The sequence below is a fragment of the Neodiprion pinetum genome, chromosome 1, assembly GCF_021155775.2.
Source record: "Neodiprion pinetum isolate iyNeoPine1 chromosome 1, iyNeoPine1.2, whole genome shotgun sequence".
NCBI classification, from domain to species: domain Eukaryota; kingdom Metazoa; phylum Arthropoda; class Insecta; order Hymenoptera; family Diprionidae; genus Neodiprion; species Neodiprion pinetum.
Genome location: NC_060232.1, coordinates 1,378,779 through 1,399,649, shown reverse-complemented (window position 1 = coordinate 1,399,649; position 20,871 = coordinate 1,378,779). Strand labels below are relative to the sequence as shown.

The 20,871-nt window shown below is 49.7% G+C and overlaps 1 protein-coding gene across 5 annotated transcripts in view; it reads left to right on the top strand.

The window, feature by feature from the left end:
- Nucleotides 1-20,871, top strand: part of sv (paired box protein shaven) — an 81,028-nt gene that overhangs the window by 55,579 nt on the left and 4,578 nt on the right. For 4 of the 5 annotated variants that reach the window (XM_046618477.2, XM_046618451.2, XM_046618461.2 and 1 more), the window contains 7 exons: nt 1,566-1,763; nt 13,144-13,397; nt 18,002-18,087; nt 18,260-18,539; nt 19,506-19,604; nt 19,906-20,136; nt 20,417-20,512. In XM_046618477.2, the coding sequence (XP_046474433.1) occupies nt 1,566-1,763; nt 13,144-13,397; nt 18,002-18,087; nt 18,260-18,539; nt 19,506-19,604; nt 19,906-20,136; nt 20,417-20,512 (1,244 nt within the window). The remainder of the gene's footprint in view (nt 1-1,565; nt 1,764-13,143; nt 13,398-18,001; nt 18,088-18,259; nt 18,540-19,505; nt 19,605-19,905; nt 20,137-20,416; nt 20,513-20,871) is intronic. The other variant, XM_046618442.2, reaches the window with a different exon arrangement.

Sequence of the window (20,871 nt, the reverse complement as noted above, 5' to 3'; positions counted from 1 at the left end):
ACGAACGTAGCGTTAGAAAATTTGTACGCCTATCTGCTTAGATTTATGCGCTCACTTGGGTAGCAATTCTGGCATGTATGCATTAAGGATCTGTTATTGTGAGAGGCCGCTAGCGTGCGGTCCGGAATCGTCGCCAATTCCGGGGGTCCATCAAACGGGCACGAGGCCGGTTATGCCCGGGACGAAAAAACACGAAAACCGCATCGGGCACCGCCCGGGGCCTTCCTTCCGGTATTTCCCCTCCACCTCTAGCGAGCCCTTCGCCATTTTATCGTCGTCGCGGGTTATTTTTCTTTTTCCTTTTTCTTTCTCTTTGTACTCTGCAATCTGCAATCTTATTTCACACTCGAAGAGTACGAATCGATGCACCTACGTCTCAAATAATACCGTTATTCGAATGTCAGTTTGTTGGAAAGGGTTGAAATCGCGAAGAGACGATGTGGAAGAAAAAAAAATGTGCGATTCATACCTTTACGAACCCGCCTTTTTTTCATCACACTTTCAAGTTCACCATGCATTTCGGAACGTTATAACACGTTGCAGCACAACACGTGTTCGGATATAAGCGACTTTCGGTAGATTTGTGAAAACGAGAAGAGTAAATCAACTCTGGAAAAGGGTGTGCACGAGGGAGGATATCGCGAATAATAAGAGAGAAGAAAGTATCGTACGTTGTAAATATATGTATAACAAACACCCACACACTGTACATTATTCACCCGTCGAGAATATAATACGACGCCATGTGTTCGCGGGTGAAATTTTTCCTTTTTTCTACCCTCGACTCGAGCCGGGATGTGGGGAGGGTCATAATCGTATAAACCTAATCGCACATACAGTGCAGAACGATGCCTATACAGGCTATTCCTGGTCTGGACCCGCCTTGAACAACAGGGCTGAATTTTTATGCGATTTTTATGGAAAAAATTCGTTCAAAATTTTACCCTTTTGGAGTGCTTCTTTTATGCTAGGTTTTTTTCTTAGTTTACTTTTTATTTCTCCCCCCTCTACCCTGCGAAAGAACGTTGCGAAATTCCATGGGGAAAAGTGGAAAATTTCACGTTCGCATAAGCAGAGAATCTCAGGCGTATCACGCGTAATATACTTACGTGGAAAACTGTCCATGGGTGAGAATTAGAGAACGCGGCGTCAGCGGCGGCAACGAGACCGGCATCAATCAGGACCTTAAACCGAGCCCGGGGCCACAACCGAACCATTATTGCGGGCTCTCCGTAATTGAATCAAAGTACGAGCGAAGATATTATTTAACTAATTAGGCACAAAGGGCTCGTTGAGAACACGGCCACCCCGCATTGATAAGATCGGACGCCGCCTAGGCCATGGCGGGGGGTCCTAATCCACGTATTCTATATCTACGTAATGGTCGATCCTGTTGTGTCCATTTCTCGAACGCGGTTGTTGCGTAACGGTGAAATTTTGGTTCGGGCGTTTGTTTTTTATTGGTTTTTTTTTTCTTTTTCTTTTTACTTTTTTATTTTTGGTTGTATCATTTATTTTTACGAGGCGTTTCCTTGTGTATATACGCACGCTCGTTCACCCCGCAGGTACTACGAGACCGGAAGCTTCAAGGCCGGCGTGATAGGCGGCTCGAAACCTAAGGTAGCAACGCCGCCGGTCGTCGACGCTATCGCCAACTACAAGAGGGACAACCCGACGATGTTCGCGTGGGAGATCCGGGACAGGCTCCTGGCTGAGGGCATCTGCTCCCAGGACAATGTTCCCTCCGTCTCGTCGATCAACCGGTGAGTCGAATGAAAGAATAAATAAAATCAGTCGGTTGCAAACTTATTAATAGATTCTGCAGAGGAATACGATTACTTTGACTCTCGTCAAGCTTATACGATAGATGTTACGATTTTCGACGAGATCCTTGAAGTTTTATCAACAGTTTTTGGATAGAAAATTTGACTCGATAAAATAAAGATGGATGTAAAGATGTATGCTTGTATTACGAACGTCATTTAATTGGAAATTATTACACTTGACAATCAGCGGTGACGAGTTTGGTTTTGTTTTCTCGTTTTTCCGTCAGACCTTAACGAAATCAAGAAACGCGTAAACTCCTCTCCCTTCTCATGAAATATAGACATATTTTTCCCCCGTCTCGCTCACACATCGAGTTTCGAATCGGGCATAAAATTGCATTGAAAAAAGTTCACACTTATAGAAATCCATTCGGTCGATACATACATATATAATAATAACAGCGACGCTCAACTTCCGCGCACATCTAACAAACTAATTTGCGTGAGGCACCATTAACACTAGTTGATCGCGTTAGCGGATTCCACTTGTAGCGAATTCGATACGCGTTACACTCAATTTCATTAGCACCCACGAAGAGCGCAGGGGGAGGAGGTTGAGTGTTGCGGGGCGAAGGGATCCGGGGTTGTAGATAAGCAGGAGATAAAGCCGACTGAAGTACCGGCTGATTAAATCTCGGGACATATGTGAGCAGATCAACGACGAGCTAGGTGACTGACGGGGGCAAGGAAACTCGGGGGTTGAATGTAGGCTGTGTTCGAGCATTCGACTATTCGAATTTCGGGCTCGGGGGCTGCCTATGAAGAGGGGCGCCTCTCCCCCCCCCCCCCCCACCCCCGCGCCCTTGCCGCCATATCGCCCCCTCGCCACCTTTCCACCCGATCTCGGGTTTGTGCGGTGCTGATACGCCGTAATGCCCTCCCCTGGGGGCGCCGCATCCACCCCCGAGTTCCCGTTTCTGCGCCGGGAACAGCCGGGAACGTGGCTCCGTCGATCGGCCCGCTTCGCCCCCCCCCTACCCCAGCCGCGGACCCCCGGGGGCCAAAAACACTTGAATTAATCCCCCAATTCCCTCGGCGGACCTGCCGCGCTTCTCGAAAAGGTCAACCAGCCCTCGGGACTATACCATGCCGGTAGTCGTTCTACGCTTATGTTCGCCGCCCTGCAGTAGTCGCTGGTTGTACTTTGTACCGATGAATAGCGATAAGAAAGATCGCGGGGTGAAGAAACGCAATCAGGTGCGTAGGTACGCGTGTTCAAAGTGAAGATAAGAGCCTGATAATCGTGTTGGATTGTTGTAAGAGAGTCGAGAACCGAAGATTTGCACCGAAAAACAACATGCTGGTGGTCTGGACTGATCAGTGAATTTAAGATACGGATTGTTTTTTCCTTTTCGACTCATTTTGTACTGCGGATCAACAGGATCGATGATTAACTTTTTTATTTCACGGAAAAATTCTCTGCTAACTTTTTGATGAAGATAATGTTTCGAATGTCGTCAGCCTGACAGTGCAGTCGTCTCGTTGTCAGTGATTAGCGATCTCGAGTGTCTTAACCTCGATCCAAACACTCGAGCGATCGGTGTCGGCATATGCCGAAGCGACGGTGCTATCGGTAATGGCTGTATAATATCGAACAAACGACACGGTTGTGTAAACAAAACGAGTTTTCGCTTCAATCATCTACAGTACCGCTGTAATTTGTCAGAATTGTTATAAAGTCATCGGAAGTCACGTGAAATCGTGACATGAAAATTAATTTGGAATCATGGTACAAGTCCAAGTTCCTGGGCCTTTCGAATTGATATCGGGTCAAGTTTTTTGAATTCATAAAGTCAATTTTAATCTTGTTGCTTTTCTTCCCGGGGTACATTGAACTGATATTGTGTTTTCATTCGTAGTCAATATTTGATTGAATTTCAGTTACAAAGCGAAATTCCCGATTCGAATTTCGGGTTTGTCAAGAGCGTTGTTACACCAACGGGCATCAAGTTATACCGCCGCGACGGAAAACGGTGGTTTCGTATTCCTAGGATTGCAGCCAAGGGTGTGCCGCTGTGGCTTGTTGCTCGAGCGAGGCCTCCACCTCCACCTCGCCACCTCATCCTTATCCTCCTCCTCCTCCTCCTCCTCCTCCTCTTCCTCCTCCTACTCCTCCTCCTCCTCCTCCTCCTCCTCCTCCTCTTCGTCGCTCCTCGTCCTCTTCCTCGCTCCTTGTCCTCTTCGGCCCCGCGCGATCCGAGAGCCCAGATGTCGGGTATTGATCTGAATCTGGAGAGTAGATCGCTCGGAAAAACTCGCCTCGAGTCCTTCTATAGAGAGGATAAACCTCCGCGGGTGGGAATGTACCGGCTTGTATATCAGCCCCCTCAAAGGTTGCGGAGTAGCGGAACAAAAAATTAGGTACAGATCGAGCTCGCGCATAATGCGAACATTCAAACCAATTTATAAATATACCCACACAAGCCTAGGATCCGCTAACGATCTTTCAACACAGACAAATTATACGCGGACGCGGGAACTGAGCGAGAATTTTTCAATCGCCACGACGTCCGGGCAATTCCAGCTATCCTTTTGTTCCACGTTTCAGGATTTATCACCCGAAAACCGACCATCACGCGACATATTTACCTCCGTTCTTCTGTTTAGGGATGAAATATATCCTGGATGTTATTTTCGCAAAGAGCCACTCGACCATTATTTTACTTGTACGAGACGATCGTTTTTCTTGTACGTTTCTTTTTCTCGTTCTCAGTTCGGTTTTTCTTCTTCTCTGTCCCCCCCCCCCTCCCCCCCCCTACTCTTTGTCCGGAAGTGACGCGCTTGTACTCAAGTGTCTCGGTGAGGTATCCGTTACACAATTACCCGTCGGTTATTTTAAAACGCAAATGCTGCAGTAAGGAAAAATTGAAGCGATCCTTTGACGAAGGGGAATCTGAGACGAGTGTCCTGCGGTAAGAAAAAAAGAAAACATCGGAACAAAACTCGCCGCAATCTAGCGTCAAAACTCAATTGGTCCCTTCCGTTTCTGACAAACTATCGCCCTCCGATTAGACCTGTGTTTTGTCGCGCGTAGGTCAGCGAAGGTTTTCGCCGATTGACCGAGAACCACGAGGCTTCGATGGAGCGGAAAAGGATAGAAAAAGATAGGGAGAGAGAGAGTGAAAAACGGGGATAAGGCGAGAGCGAGGAAGGCAATTAGTCGGAGCCCGAGCTCAGTGAGTAGAGGAAAACGATCCTCAGCCATCGGCGGTGAATAAACGAGCAAAAAATCCCGGCCATTTTGTACGAGGCAGAAGACACGAATTTGTTTTTGCGACAGTGCGACGAATCGAGATCGCACGGATCCCTTTCCAATCCTCGCCGATTTCACGGCTGTGAACTGACCGAAGCTGCGAAGCTCCGCTCGAACCGCGGCGTGGTGCTTTGCTAGCGAAAAGCGGCCCGGACCACCGGGATTAAGGCCAAGGACGAGGAAGCCGGCCGCAGGGGTGATAAATACGTATCTGGACCAACAGGAAGCCGGGAAAAAGGCTTTCTGCGATGCTGCCGGGGTTGCGGGTTCCATGGGCTCCGTAAAGTGGTGCGGCTGGATAGGCGCGAGGAGGAGGCGGCTGGACTCTGGATGGCGGGATGGCTGGATATCGGAGCGTGCAGGGGAACCTTGGGCAAGCCTGCTCGGTGCCTATCGATCCGCGCCTAAGAGTCTGCCGTGAGCTCCACTCGCTCCTTCCATGCACGTAGGTGTGCCGCCGTGCGTGCGATCGTGTGCGCAAGTCGTATTCCTTAGGTACCCGGCTTAACCGTGGGGGTGTGAGTGCGAGACACAACGAAACGACTCTCGTCGAGCAAACCGTAAGATATACCTCGGCGGAGAACCGCCTGCTCAACCGTGACTCCGCAGCCAAAGCCGAGCCTATCAATATTTCCTCCTGAAAATTCCCCGTCCTTCTCATCCCCTTACCTATCCAACTCGCTGCCGCATTTTCGTTGCGCTTTATTTTTACCTTTTTTCAAGAGATCGGTTCAATTTCACTACTTTGAAACCTTGGGAAAAAGACCGGCAAACTTTTGGAACGAAGCTGTCGTCGGCGTTGTTCGATTGTGAAAACTGGTCACATCTTTGGTAGTTCGGAAATTATCGTCGCGGATTAGGTACTGAAGTCTAAAATTAGCATTCAAACGGTACCTCGTCAGAAATCAATCCTGCGTTTGATTATTTTTTCGAAGTCAGGATGGTCAGGTTCACGGAAACTGCAAATCGATCGTTGATCCCATGCGAACAATTTATTTCCACCGCTTGTTGCGACAAACCTCAATAGCTGGCTGTCCGAACGGAATATCGCCGTACGAGTATCGTGAAACAGAAAGCAGAAAATCGGATAACGTCAGAGCTGACAGAATCGTTGGAAATCTTTCGTCATGGGAGAGCTAAAAGCAACTTGGCGTCTGCGCGAAAACTGCGAGTGTCGAGCTTCGGGTGCTCTTTGTATACCAAGCTTCTTCCAACTTACATGGAAACGTTACCGCACTTGGAGAGTAATCTGTACAGTGCAGGTTAATCGTTTTTCGGTATAGTTTGATAAGGAATTACTCCCTGAACATACTCCAGAGGCCGACAATGGTCGAATCGATACGGTAAAAACCGCTTGTGTGGACGGAACGGATGTCGGAAACCATGCGAAAATGTTGACACCGTGTACCCAGAAGGTGTTCGCGGTACGAAGCTGGAAGGCCAGCGGAGCGGGAGAACGGTCGTCGAAGGCAGAGGTGGCGTCGGGTCGGACCGAAGGAAGTCGAGCGAGAGGCGTAACAGTTGGTAGAAAATCTGTCGAGCGAAATCTCGCTCTCGGGAATTGTATCAATCCGTCATCGCGTAGATTTTTCTCGGTGTGGATACCGGGAGCGGGACTCTCGACTCTATCTGACGGGTCAATCTGCCGGATGCACAATAAGGGCGGGTCCATTACTTCCATGTCATTTCGCACCCCTGCGAAAACTCCCGCGCAGCCATATGGCCCGGCGTAAGCAACGAGGAACGGCCACGCCGACGCTACTTTTGTGCCACTTACTCGACCTCCGCTCTACTCGAACCCACATATTCCTATCTACCCTCCTCATCTCGCGATTATTAAATTACACCTACATAAATAACCCGCGGAAATTCACTCCGCCCAATATCGCGACAGGTGTACCAACCGTGTACGTACATCTTGATCCGTGACGTGCATTGGTCCGTTTCGCGTCGAAGATGATCGCGGTGCCTTAAGGTGGATGAAAATTCACAGGTGTCAAAGCCAAAGTACCTTTTTAAACGATCAAAACGGAACGAATCCTTGAGATTGGCACAAGCGTTGACTGTGCAATTGCGGAGTATCCCCGTCGTTCGACTCGTCGAAATGACAAAGAGGGTTTTCGGGAGTAACGAGATTTACGTGAGCCGGGTATTCGGGCAGACCTACGAGACGAGGAGGGTGTAGGTGGAGGTGTAGGTGCAGAGGAGAGGAGAGGGGTGGGGAACTGGGATGGTGGAAGGGTCGCCATTTGCCTCGGGCGGGTAGACACGGCGGCGAGGGACATAATTTTGTTTTACAATATACGGCATAGAGAGACAATATGGTTCCCGGGTGCGGAGGTACGTTAAAGCGGCCATATTTGCGGAGTGTAACCCTCCTCCCTTATTCGCCAAACGCGGTAACGTCGACGGCGGCGGAGGATCCCCGGCCGACGGAGGGTGAGGGCGGTTACCACCGGCGCGTATCCATAACGGCCCTTTGTCTGAATAACGCAATTATTACCGCGTTTCATCATACCCTCCAGCCCGAAATTAGCCTCAAACGAAGTTACAATTACGCGCCGGTGGCGGCGGATCCCTTCGACTCTCTTACACTCGGAGGATCGGAGAGAACGGGCCTGGGAATCGGGAGGAGGGCAACCGTTGCCCTGGAGACGTCAGAGGACAGACGGAGCCACGACGGGACCGGAAGCTCGCCCTAATATCGGGGACCCTTTTCCACAGCTTCGCGAAAATCCTACCTCGCTAAATTCCATTTTGACTCGACGATGCTGCCGCGGATTCCCGGCCACCTATTCACGCGGGCTTTATTCATTCCGATCAAAGTTTCGGGTGATGATATCGCGATACGCCCACTCGGTGACCCTCGCTTCCGCCGACCTTTTCTACTCGGTGGCCTCTGCGGTTTTCGAGAACCCCGAGACACGGGAACTTCCTCGATTGTCAGCGATGGTTTGAAATCAAGAATCCGAGGTCGGAGGACCGATGCGAGGAAACCAAAGAAACCCTCTCTACGGATACTCAACATTTTCGGATATCCGGTTCGACTGCTGAACGAGCGTACAGCTCCCATAAAAATGCGGCCTTACGACGCGTTTCGATTCAGGTCTTGTAGTTATAGAATTTTAATCAGTGCCTTGGTCAAGAAACCGTAACGACCGATTCTCAAAGTTCCAATCAAATGATAATGCAGCTTTTCTGTAAAGCAGAATGTTGCACGTGTAAAGAGGATCAAATCGGTCCGTTGATTGCTAAATAAAAAAGAATAAAGAAAAATTGACAATCCACCGAACGATCGGACCCTTGCCTCGACTTCGGAGGTGTAAAACTAACTTGCCATGCTTCCCATGAGGAGGGTGCCCCCCATGGAGGGTGAAAGGGGAAGGGACGGGGCAGCGTGGAATGATACATCGTAAATCGAGCGAGCTGTATGGGACTGCGAGCGGGAAAAGCGTCCTCGTCGCTGTTGACTCGCTGGTGTATTCCGGGGGGCCCCCTGGGCCCTTTGTGCAGTCGGGGACACAACGCAAACAAACACGGCGTCCTCTCGACGGCGGCGTGCACGGCATCCGAGGCGACGGTGCACCGGGACGTCAGGGATACTCGGTTAATATAGTCGTCTCTCACTGTGTACCAGCACCGCTGAACATCGCGGGTAAATGCTGCTCGGGGATCGGGATGCGGCAGCTGCTCCTCTTTGACAATGCGATTCAGGTATATACGCCGAGATAGGTGTACGTATAATATAATGCACTCCACGCTGCTACCGTACACTATACACACGGCAGTTCATCAAAATGACGAAATGGCTCGACCACCAGGGGTGCTCCTCGTCCTCGAATACCGTCCGCCTCGTGCTTTGTTGTCCGCATCCAGCCCAATACTCGCTGGCGTTGCTGCTGCATCGACAAATTATTCACTACTCGATTACCGTGCTGTACGGACTTGTACCGTTCCGGTATAAACCGGTTCATCCTTGCTAATTCCGATCGGATGATTATACCGATGACGTTGATAATCGATTGACGAAGTTTGTCGTCGACTTTCCCAACGGCGCTGAACCAGACCAGTCATCTCGATTCTCTCTCTTATTTCGTAAACGTTAATCGTATCGCGCGTGTCGCGTTGCTTCACTTTTTCTCCTCACCGAGGGTTTGCACAAAGGAATCCGTGCTGATTACAGGAAAATCCGAATTACCGCACGGGGTAAAAAGTTACGCAGTGAGAGACCCGACACGGTGGTTTCTCCGAGTGTGCGCGTCGTCGTAGTGCAGTACCTACAACGATCGCGTCGTACATGGTCATGTACGTACCGCGGAGTGTGTGTAGTACATAAGTAGATGAATTGATACACCGTGGCGTTGCCTGCTCGCCTAGGCATCACACGTACGTGTGTGTGTGAGTATATGTATAACCCAGTCGTGCAGTCAGAGCATTGTGAAGCCCCGGTGCACACAATGCCCGTGTATATCCGTATAGGTAGAGTGACTCCCGAGTATTGTGCGGCTGCTGCACCGGAACGCGACCCTCTTGACTTTGCCGTTTCCCCGTGAACCGGGGCTCGGTCGAACCGAGTGGGGGATACCAAAATCCCTTGTAATCCGTTCTCGAGTGCCGCAGGACGCCGCCTCTTACCGTAATACTCCTAATACCGCTCGTAATAGCTCCATCCCGAAGTGTGAAGCATGAATTTCGCAACAACCTTTTACCCGGGCGTTCCAAATCCGCGGACAATCAAAATTTCAGGCCGTATTTTTTCGCCGCTGTAACCTTGCCGGAATTTTCCACACGAGGGGGATGAATGTGTTACGTTTTCACAACTCCCACCGGGAGACACGCTGCGTAATGCGATAAAGTTTTCGCTAGAGTTGAGCTGCAGAGGTAGGCGGGAAATTCGCGTGTATAAAGTTTTATTTGCAATAATTTAGCCCAGTGGATATGGGCGGCCTCCCGTCGGTCGGCACAGCTGGCTACGGGTCTGGATACGCGAATGTACCTGCACACGTATGTACAACGTATAACGAAGGCACGCAGATACTCCTCCACCACTCCTCTCTTTACCCACTCGGAATGTAGAAGACCTGGGTCATATATTTGATGGGATACTTGGCATAAAGTTGCGCATAAAAGTAATGCCGACGTTAAAGTTTGCGGTTCCAGACCGGAGCCGCTGCTTTGCCTCCGCTTCGTCTCCTTTTCCCCCGCCGTATACAAGTTCCGAAACTCAAACGTTATCCACCTCCCTAATACCCATAGGTACCGGTAACGCTGTTCCACTCCGACTCTCGATTTCTCCTCGTTTTATTCATTTCTAACGGTCGCATGAGATCTCCGTATACGTGTAAAACTTGAATTTTAACAACTTTGCGAAGGAGGCGTCTTTTTGGAACAAGACTTGGTCGGAACGACTCGTTTCATCGGTCACGCGTGTGCGCAGGATGCTTTAATTCCTATTTCCACAAACGATATTCCCTGGCTTCGTCATTTGGAACAATTGTAACAATCATTTTTGTCGCATCGATGAACTTTTTTTTCATCACTCCTGCAATGATTGAAAACGACCGCAGACGAGTTTCCGGCTCTTTCACTATATCGCGTACAGTTCGGAGCGAATCGATGGTACGCAATTCTTTGTTTCAACTCAATTTCTCCTTCTTTCATTCTTCGCTCTCATCGAACGAGGAACTCTTTTCACCGGGCTGTACTTACCATAGGTACATACCTAACATCACAATTCTCTGCTCATCTCCCTGTTCTTTATCTTTTTCTGGTTTTTCTCGCTCTTATTCTTCTCCGCGAGAGCCGCGAGATACTCGAGTTAAGACGCGGGAACGACGACCTCGGCAGCGGCGGGGGTGGAGAAGGAGGACTCGGGGTAGTTTAGTCGTCGAGTGGCCGTTAGGGAGCGATCGTCCGGCGCCAAGGGAGGCATAGCTTCCACCCACGTGGCGCCTCGCCTCGCTGCCCCCATAATTCTACCCCACCTTTCCACCCCCCGACCCCCGGCTGCGCCTCCTTCGACTCTCTGCGTCCTACGACCACCGTTCCCGGTTCCAACTTATCCTTAACCTCGCGGTGTTGCGCCGCTTCTCTACAATTTATCCTTTACTCCCTAGTTGGCGTCCATGTGTTTCAGCCGTGAATGGTGGTTTAGTTGTTGGAAAACGTAAGGTCGATATTTTGAGTCGAACCGAATCGGTGCGCGGGATCAGGTAAGCGCTCAGAGTTTCTAGATTTTCCGAAAAAGAGGGAAAACTATTTCTAACGATAAATGAAAAGCTGTAAAATTCTATAAAATTTCTTCCGACATTTCGGATCTTCGCAAAGAAAAAACGAATAGATGGAATTGAAATTTGATGTCCTTCGGATGAAATCTGCGGCCAGACTTTGTAAACAGTATCTACCGAAACAATGCGGACTCGTGCGAATTTCATAAAATCTCCCTGATCGATCTCGAAGTGATCTTCATTACCACGTGAGGTAATTAAAAAGCAATTCCGGAATTCGGAAGCGGCAGAACGGCGTTGTTTGCTCTCCTCTCGAGTCCTCGTGTCCTTGCGTCACGTGCCATCTGTATCCACAGAACCTGGAGCACCCGCAGCGCTCCAATAACGCGATACTCGAGTGGCGCCCGAGCCGCGATCACCGAGGGCATCGCAATTTTGTTAAATCGAAGCCAGTCGGGCATGCAGGAGCCGAGATTCGAGCGTAACGCAAAGCGGACACCGCGGTGATTATCGGCCTAGACCGATCTCACAATCGTCTGCACTCGCGGCCCCCGGAGATGCGGGGGTGAGGGACGGACCTAGACGCGAGAATCGGGCCTAATCACCCCGAGTTAGCGGAGGTCGAGGTATCTACCCAACTTCCAGAGCTACGGGGCAACAGGTGTCGCCTGATTGATCACTGCGTCGCCCCCGAGCCGAAACCCCACCCCTGAATTTACTTCACCACGCATAGCCATGCAGAACCCACCGCCTGGTCACGAACTCCTGAGATCGAGATCAAGATTAAACTGATCGATATTCGGTAATCGGTGTTAGCCTCGGGCAATTAGTATGTTTCCTGCACGGTCAAGCGATGGTATCAGGACAGGTTATGGTGGTTGGGGATTAAGGAAGAAGATAAGGTTACCTTTCATTCAAATGCGTGTTGTTTCTATCAATCTGATAATGAAAAAAACTCTGTATCCAAGTTTGTCGCGTCGTTAATTCCACACCCGACGTCTAGATCTGAAACTCGATGTTTTCAAGGTGTTGAAAGTAGTTTTGGAGTAGCTTCTTCTACCGATTAACTATTCGCGGCAAATGAGACGAGGCGGCAGTCGACAGGAAGTCGAGAAAAAAGCGCCAACGACAGCGGGTGCAATCTCGAGGGGATGAGAAATGATAAATATAATCTGATACCAAGGGCAAACTAGCAAGTAATACCGGCTACAATATTGGCTAGCTAATCGATGCGGACGTCTAGTGGTTGTCACGATGTATGTAAAGGTTCCCCGGTACGGGGTATCGGAGTGTTGTAGGTACATCATGATGCGAGATCGATGCGGATGCACAATACACGTGCGTAAGTAGACGTCGTAGGTATCTTTACGTGTATCGGACGAAGAGAGGAAAGGGAGAGAGGGATGATGTAGCACGGTGAATCGCCGGCACCACGCGGTGTTTCGACGCGTGGCAAAACGCGAGTCATCATCCTGGGTTCCTCGTCTGCATCCGTGAATGCGTGTATCGGCACAGCCGACGTTAACCCGCCCAGAAGGACCTATAATAACGTATAATATACGTGTTGCATACGTCGGCAGTAACCGGGACCGCCTACGAGCGACCCTCCTAATCGTAATTAATCACTCGATAACCGAGGATCCACTCGACCGGTGAAAACAATGCCGCGTGCGGTGAATAGCCACCGCCATGCCAGTTTCGTTCGACTTTCGGTAGTCGATCGCTGCGACCTTTCTTCTACCTGCGTATATGCGTTCGCCGCGGCAGATCACCGACCATCGTCTAATCGCAATTCTTCTTCTGGTTATTCTTTTTCATGAACCATCCGTCGCTCCAGGATCGTGAGGAACAAGGCTGCCGAGAAGGCGAAACACGCCCACCAACAGCAGCAGGCCCAGCAGCAAGGACAACCCCAGGGTCAACCTGGGTCCGGCGGTTCCGTATCCGTCATCACCCACGCCCCCGCCAACGCTGCCGGACACCCTGCCGCCACTGCCCCCAACGCCTACAGCATCAGCGGCATCCTCGGTATCCCGGCTCACCATCAGGACCCCAATGGAAATAGCATAAAGCGGAAACGCACCGACGACGGTAAGAGACCAAATTCCGCTATTTCCCTTCAGGGTAGAATTTTAAGCGTACTTTACGGTATAAGAGCTGACCGAGCTCTGAACGAGTCAAAAAGCTTCACTTTGTTATATTCTACTTGAAATATTGCAAGAATCTAGAACGAAATGAGATGTAGAATTCGTTTGTAGAGGCGAGTTTTGAGCTATTCAGCTTTTGTTACAATCGTCGTACAAGAAAACAATGCTTTTCGCAAGAAACAAGACGATTGTTATGCAGCCGTACTTTGTTGCAAACTTTCGGAGATAGAGTGGCTCGCGGTAGGAGGAGTCGGATGTCAAGGGGTGTGCATACCGAGGTGCTCGTCGCTCTGATACAAATTAAATCTATAACAACGGGAACAAAGAGAGAGTGAGAGAGAGAGAGAGAGAGAGGGAGTGAGGCCTGTAAAAGTGACTTACGCGAGCGCGAAAAGACGAGGAAGCAAAAAGCGACAAAGAGACGCTGAGGAGGGAGCGTAGGGGAGGAGCGGGGGGGGGGGGGGTCTGAATCGAGAGAGGAAGAGGTTCGACTATATAATTGCAACAATGGCGTATTATTCCGGGTAAAAAGACCGTAGTGCGGTAATAATCGGGTTTTGTTTCGCAACAGCGATGCCGACGATGGCGTCTGTAGCGTTGTAAGGTGCGTGCGATTATCGACACGAATTTCTAATTCGCGCCCGGCTTGCCGGGCTATCGGTCAAATGTCAACGGGCCCGACGCACGTGCCGCCATTCATTTCTACGTCACGCGGCGTGAGTTTAACGCGTTTGAAATATTCCCGACACGTGGACGACTACGACGAAGGCGGTGGACTCGGGGCCCCGGGTACCCCGCTCATCCGCCCCTGCGAAACCGTGTCGGATACTCGAGGCGGCCGACCTCCGGTTTCTTCCCTTGGTCCATTTTGTATTTATTTATTTATTTTTTTTTTTCTAGTTTTCACAGAGAATTGTATCTCTGTTACATTTCTCTGGGTATGTTGGAAGATCGAAAAATGTAAAGGAATAAAATTAAAAATTAACGAGTAAGGTAGGACAAAAATTGCGATAACAACGGCGACGCGTTGTAACGTCGGTGCCTTGTATACGTATACGCAGATCTGAGTCGAGGAGAGACGAACAGGCATCGGGAAGAGGAACTCGATTACACCCAGGCGACTGCAAAGTGGCGCGTAGGTACTGCGGCGAAAGCACTCAATGCCCTGGCGACGAGCGTCGGGGCGAGCGTATCGGATTATAAACTTCAAAGACCGCGGTCGGTTCTAATTCAAACGGACGGCGGGTGCATTAGCGCTCATCAGAGTCGACGCCCGGCGTCGTTTTCATATTTGGCTAAAATCCCCGGTGACGTCGCCGAGTCACATATGCTGCACACGGTTATTTTTTAACCTCCCAACGTCGTCGCAGCGATTATTATGCTTATGCATACAGCGCAGAATTTCTTGCGCCTTTGATCGCATGCAAATCAATTAGGTATCTTGCCCTGAAAACTGATTTTGTTCCGAAAAAGTATGACACACCGAGAGAAATTTTTAGTTTCGGTTACCGCTCAGTCATTAATTATTTTCGTTTTTTATCACAATCGAAAAATATAGTTGTAGGTAGAAAATGAAAATTAGTTTCGTAGCTGTTACCGGAGAGTCTAGTATCCGTTACTATTCTTTCTCATTACGATCACTCTTACTACATTTTCTTGCAACTGTTGCGAAAATTTAATGCTTGTGCAACGATAAATTGACGATAAAGCCTTATTTAAATAAAAAAGTAGAGTACACCGAAAAAAAACTGATTTTGCGTTGAAATTACCAAAAAAGCATCGACGGTAGCGCAAAATGTTTCACTAAATTTTTCTAATTACTGTAACAAATGAAATTTTTCTCACTGCAGCAAACTCCGGATGAAAAGTATTATCTCTAATTGGTCATAAAAATTACCACAGTTATATAATTTGTACAAATTTACACGGTATCGTTGCAATGTTTCTATTTTGCCGATATAATTCTGCAAATGAGGGAGAATAACAGCTGTGTTAAATTGATTAAATACTGGAGTATAATTGAGTTGATTTGCGGTGCATATTTGAAATTCGAATCAATGTTTTCGGTACATCTGCCCCGTCCCTCCACTACCCCCGGGTGAGATTTTGTCCTGTCAGGGTATTTCGAGAGCGTGTGCGTGTCGGACCAACACGTCGACGTTGGTATATTACAGAGGTCGAGGGGTGGGTACGTAGACGGGGGCCGGGTTCATCCCAAAGTCCATTATTACCCTTGTATTGTATCGCTCGACATTGACTCAATTGCTTTCGAATAACGCATGGGAAACTACCGGGGTCCTTTCAAACCTATGATCGAATTATTCAATTTACCGCTCCTTTCAAGGAGACGTTAACTTTTCTGCCTACCTCTGGCGTCGCCGGTTTCTTTCCCGGATACCCTAGAATTTTCCTTATTCATGCCTCCCCTCCCCTCCCCCGACGACGGATACCAGAAGCAGGAGAAGAAGCGCTTCGACATCCGCTTCTCAATGTCAAAGGAGCAACGTCGTGGCCCCGAAGAGCCAGCTCGACGCTGCGAATTCCCTGTTTTCCTCCATTTCTTTAATCGGTACCCAGTGATCCGTTGACCTTGAATTATACAGATATCTAATTAAACCTCGCGCCGGCAAGTGTACGGGAATCCGCCCCCGTCCAAAACCACCCCGGCTTCTCGGGAGGAGAGAGAAAATAGAGAGAAGAGTCGGATGCGCGTTCAATTACAACGACAATTAATCCAAACGATTCAATCGTAAAGTCGAAATTCAACGACCGCGGCTCGGTCAGCTGGCGGGCTGGACGCGCGTACCTCCGGCAAGGCGGATTTTATGGCGGTCATCCCGAGCAAGGGGCGAGTCCCATACTGCCGCCATCAGCAGCGGGTTCCGAGTGGTAGTGCCGGAGCGGTGTAAAACACGGGGGTTGTGTCGGCGAACTTTGGCGACGCGACGGTGTAAAATGCGTGCGTGTGAGGACGGCGCACGCACACGCGGACGAAACGCCGGACAATCTGCGATTGGAGCGACTTGACAGGGTGGACGGGATTTAACGAGCCCTCTGCTCGACGCTCGTCCCCGGACCCCAGGCCCCCGACGGACCGGTCATTTAATTATTCGAGATACTCGAGCCCCCCTCCGCCCCTCGGATCCACTGTATTCCCAAACGAACCCCGAGCAGCCAGGAGAGCCGGCGTTGTTCGTCGCCGGATGTAGGCTGCGCCCGCTGATAATAAAGATGTGTGTACGTATAATGGAGTCGAAATTGTTTCTCTATATCCATCAATGCCCGCGGCGATGCTGCACCGGCTCTGCCGCTAACACGTGCACAACTCGTTCGATCCCGACCGACGACTCGACGGATTCAATTTAAATCGCACGTTTCATTTGTGTCTTTGGCCTCTCGCGCAGGTGACGTCGATCTACCTGCCATACAGGACCTTTCCGGATACCGGAAATTCATATATCCGTACCTTGGTTCGAATCTACGGGGCGAAATCAGCCGTTTTTATCAATTTCTGCTCTTGCAGCGGCAGATCCACGTTTTCTGAAATTAAACGTCACTCACCGATTCGAACTGGAAACCTTGCCGTCCCTCGAAGTGAAATTTTTCTCGAAGTTACACCTGAATCGCCCTGTATCCACGGTACGAAACCTCGACTCCAGCTTGGCATCATTCCCTCATCTTACGGAACAATATGCGGGGTGAACGCTGCTCTTGGCGAAATCGATAAGTGTCGCTGTACTCGATCCAAGACCGTTCCGCGAAACAGTATAACTATACACCCGTGTCTGATGTCAGAACGGGACGTGTGTTTCAGGTATGTGGGCATGTAAGATCGCGCTGAGTAGTAAAAAAGAGAAATACAATGTACATCGATACGGCCGCAGAACAGCTTCGAGCAAATTGCGGATCATTCGATAGCTTTGGTATTACTGACAATGAGTAAAGTAAGAGGGAACATTGAAGGTCTGTTTTACTCTCCTAGAATTTTCGAATATTCGAAAGGAAAAAGGTCTTCCACCGATCGAAACCACGATCGATCTTTCAATGGAACGAAAACGAGTCTTTCAATCGCATCGTGCAAATTCCACAGTCCGTGGATGGGGCGCCATAACAGTTAACGACCCTACTACCTGCGATATAGGCCAGGCGCAAAAAAGCACATTGAAGAAATAAAACAAAAAAACGTATGGACAGTTCCGGCATCGATGAACCGAATAAAATTTATACATTATAACCATTCGTGGCGTGTTTAACGGGGGCTTAGTTAGGTGTAAAACATTTACGAAGCGCCAGGGACGCGTCATTTTCTCATCGTAAATCCCGATATATAATAAACACGCGATAGATGTGTAGTAAATCTTTTTCCCGGATGCGGAGCGGTGACGGCAAATATGTCCGAGGTATAATAGGCACGTCGTGCATGCCTCCTCTGTACTTGAGATGCTGCACCGCCCGCCTTCGAGCTTTTTTTACCCATATAATACCCACGCAACGGCCTATTATTTGTATCTCTCCGTACCGTTACACCCCCGCTTTATCTGTCCGCAGACGATAATCGCGACTTGAGCGATCACCCGGAGGACGACTTGAAGAGACAACGAAGTAGCTACAACGGAGATCAGCTCTACTCCAACGTAAGTCGACGTTTCCTTCTATCGTCAGTCGAAATATGAAACGACACCAGTCGGGCCTCCTACGATTCGATTGTACTGGAGAAACTGCATTTTTTCCGTCACGGTCAAGCCACGGGAGACACGTTTGTCCGACGTTGCTTAATCCTCCTTTCTTTGTTCCTCTTTGACGCAGCTGTGGTCGAGTAAATGGAGTATCAAGGACGAGCATAAGCTCCTCAGTGAACTTGGGGGCGGCGGAGGAGGTGGCGGAGGCGGCGGAGGTGGGGGCGGCGGCGGGGGCGGTGGGGCGAACGCCGGTGGCGGCGGTGGTCCGGGGTACTACGAACACGGGGGATTCCCCGGGTCCGCCGTGGCCACCTCCACCGAACTCTACGACTCCCTCGGCTCCATCGGAACGATGACGCAGGCGCAAACACCCCATCTTTATACCCCGCCCATAGGGGGTACCATAGGTGAGCTTCTCCCTCTATTTGCCCTTAGCTTTTTCTTTCCCTCCTGCTACTTTTTTCACATCGTGTTGATCTCCTTCTCTCTCTTCCGCGCTCTGCTCTGCCTCTTGATTATACCTATCATACGTATATCGCACCTTTGCTCCTCGTCACCGCTGGCCGATTTGCGGCTGTGCAATGATTGCGAAAAGTGCACGTCTGTTTGTTTGTATTTTTTTTTTTTCTTTTTTTTCTTCTTCACTTTTACTGTATAATTCAAGTAGGTATAGTCTTGTTTTAGTGGCCGTGAGCTTTTTTACCGTTATATCATCTGCAGGTAAATATCTAGATGCAACGGCGTATCGCTGGCTTTGTGTTTTATATGCTTTATAATTTCGCATTTCCAAACGATGCATGATGGCGGTGGCAGGCAGAGGTCAAAGAACGGTATCGCGGTGGTTGGGACCATGGGAAGCTCGAATTTGGCTGATTATCATTCCTGAAAATGGAAGAGAAAGGCGTAATGTTTCTAGTCGTGAAATAAAGCCGCGTGATCGACGTCGCCGAACATTTTTTCACCTCGCCTTGCATCGTGTGCGTATTTGGCGCGTACCGAACTGTACAACAATAACCTTCGATAATGGATTGCGTCAAATGTCACTCAGACACATGACTCCTGCACTGTGCCGGAGATCGGAGAATAATAACGTAACGTGGGTTGGGGTGGCCGGATTGAACCCCATTCGAGGGGACCACGGGCAACAACAACCCCCGGCTCTGACCTCGGGAGCTATCAAAAACCCTTTCGGGGTTTTCGCAAATCGGCGAAAGTAACCCCCTCTCCTATTTCGGGTGAAATAAAAAGGACAAAAAGAAAGAACGATTAAAGGCGAGGCGAGGTCGGCCAGCGACGTCGATAATGCGAGCGGATCACTGAACGTTGTCGAGGGATGACTAAATAGGGAAAAACCTTGGGGGATTTTTCGAAAGCAGGTGGTACCTTGACGCCCCTCGCCCCGTTGACGATGCAGGAACTTAAATTAAGCCAAACTCTGGACCCGGCTAACATGTCGCCTTACCATACCACGGGTGAGTTCACGTTCACGTTCACCTTCACCTATGTAGCAAATTTCCCGGTTCCAAGTCGACTCCGCGTGTCGCTGAGAACTCGACGAAATGGTGCAAAAGCTTCGATAACACCGCCAGTTGGTCGAAGATCGTCACGAGAATTCGTCGAATATAATTGTCGAAGAGGAAAGCTTGGACCAACCGGGGGTGGAACGCGAACCAGTAGACACCGCCGAGCGTTTTTATTTAACTTTCGTTTCGTTATTTCGTTCAATTGGCTTGTGCTTGATTCGAATGTCGTGTTGTGTTGTGCATGGCGTAGGAGAGAACGGTGCCGTCGCAGTGCCGTACGTTGTCGTTGGGGCGGGCGGGGGCGAGCAGAGTCCGCCGATATCGCTCCACAGCGAGGCTAACGCTGCCCCTGCCGCCTCCAACACCCCCGGAGGGGACCCGGGACTGACGGTCCTTCAGCCACCAGTTTCCCAGTCCCAGGTATCGTCGGCTATACCGCCTTACTCCGGCATGCTGCCGAGCTTCGGACACTACGCCACCGGTGAGTACCCACTTCGATAGTCGCGAAACACCGTACTTTCCGCTTCACCGATGCTCCGAACTGACCGACCGGTCACGAGCCTCGAAGAGACTCGCGCTTTCTTTGCAAAAAGTCTTCCGTAAAGTCACTCGAGCTCCTGAATAAGTCCTGGATGCAAAGGTGACTTCAGCCACGCGGGTGACCTCGTTGACCGCAGTTTGAGAAACGGAGTTACGACGCCTGCCTTCGCAACGAATAAATCCTTTGCTGACCCGGCTCTTTTTATCTGTCTTATCAACAGGCGGTGGTGACTACGCCTACAGCGCGGCGTACTCTCAGTACTCCAGCGCACCTTACAGCGGTTACGGGTACGGGACGGCGACAAGCGGGTTGCTCAGTAAGTAAACAGTGAGTATGAGTACCGATTAGATCAGGTAGATCCAAGAGTCGTCATTTATTCATCCTAACTTAAGACAGTCTGCTGTAAATTGTCCAGATCCAGGATATTCGCACTTGCCTATAGATTTTCGATGAAAACTCCACCTCAGCTCGATGCTTAAATATAGTCACTCCTGTATCGTACCTAAAGCTGACACTCTGTCTAACGGAGCGAAATGTCGTGAAGATTCGTCACAATATTCCGACGTAGACGTTATTCAGTGTGCCGATATACGAAGGCGCGTATTGACCCGAAGACATCTTTTTCTCGGATAAGGACCGCTTTTCGAACCTTTACCTTGACGATTAATTTTGTGT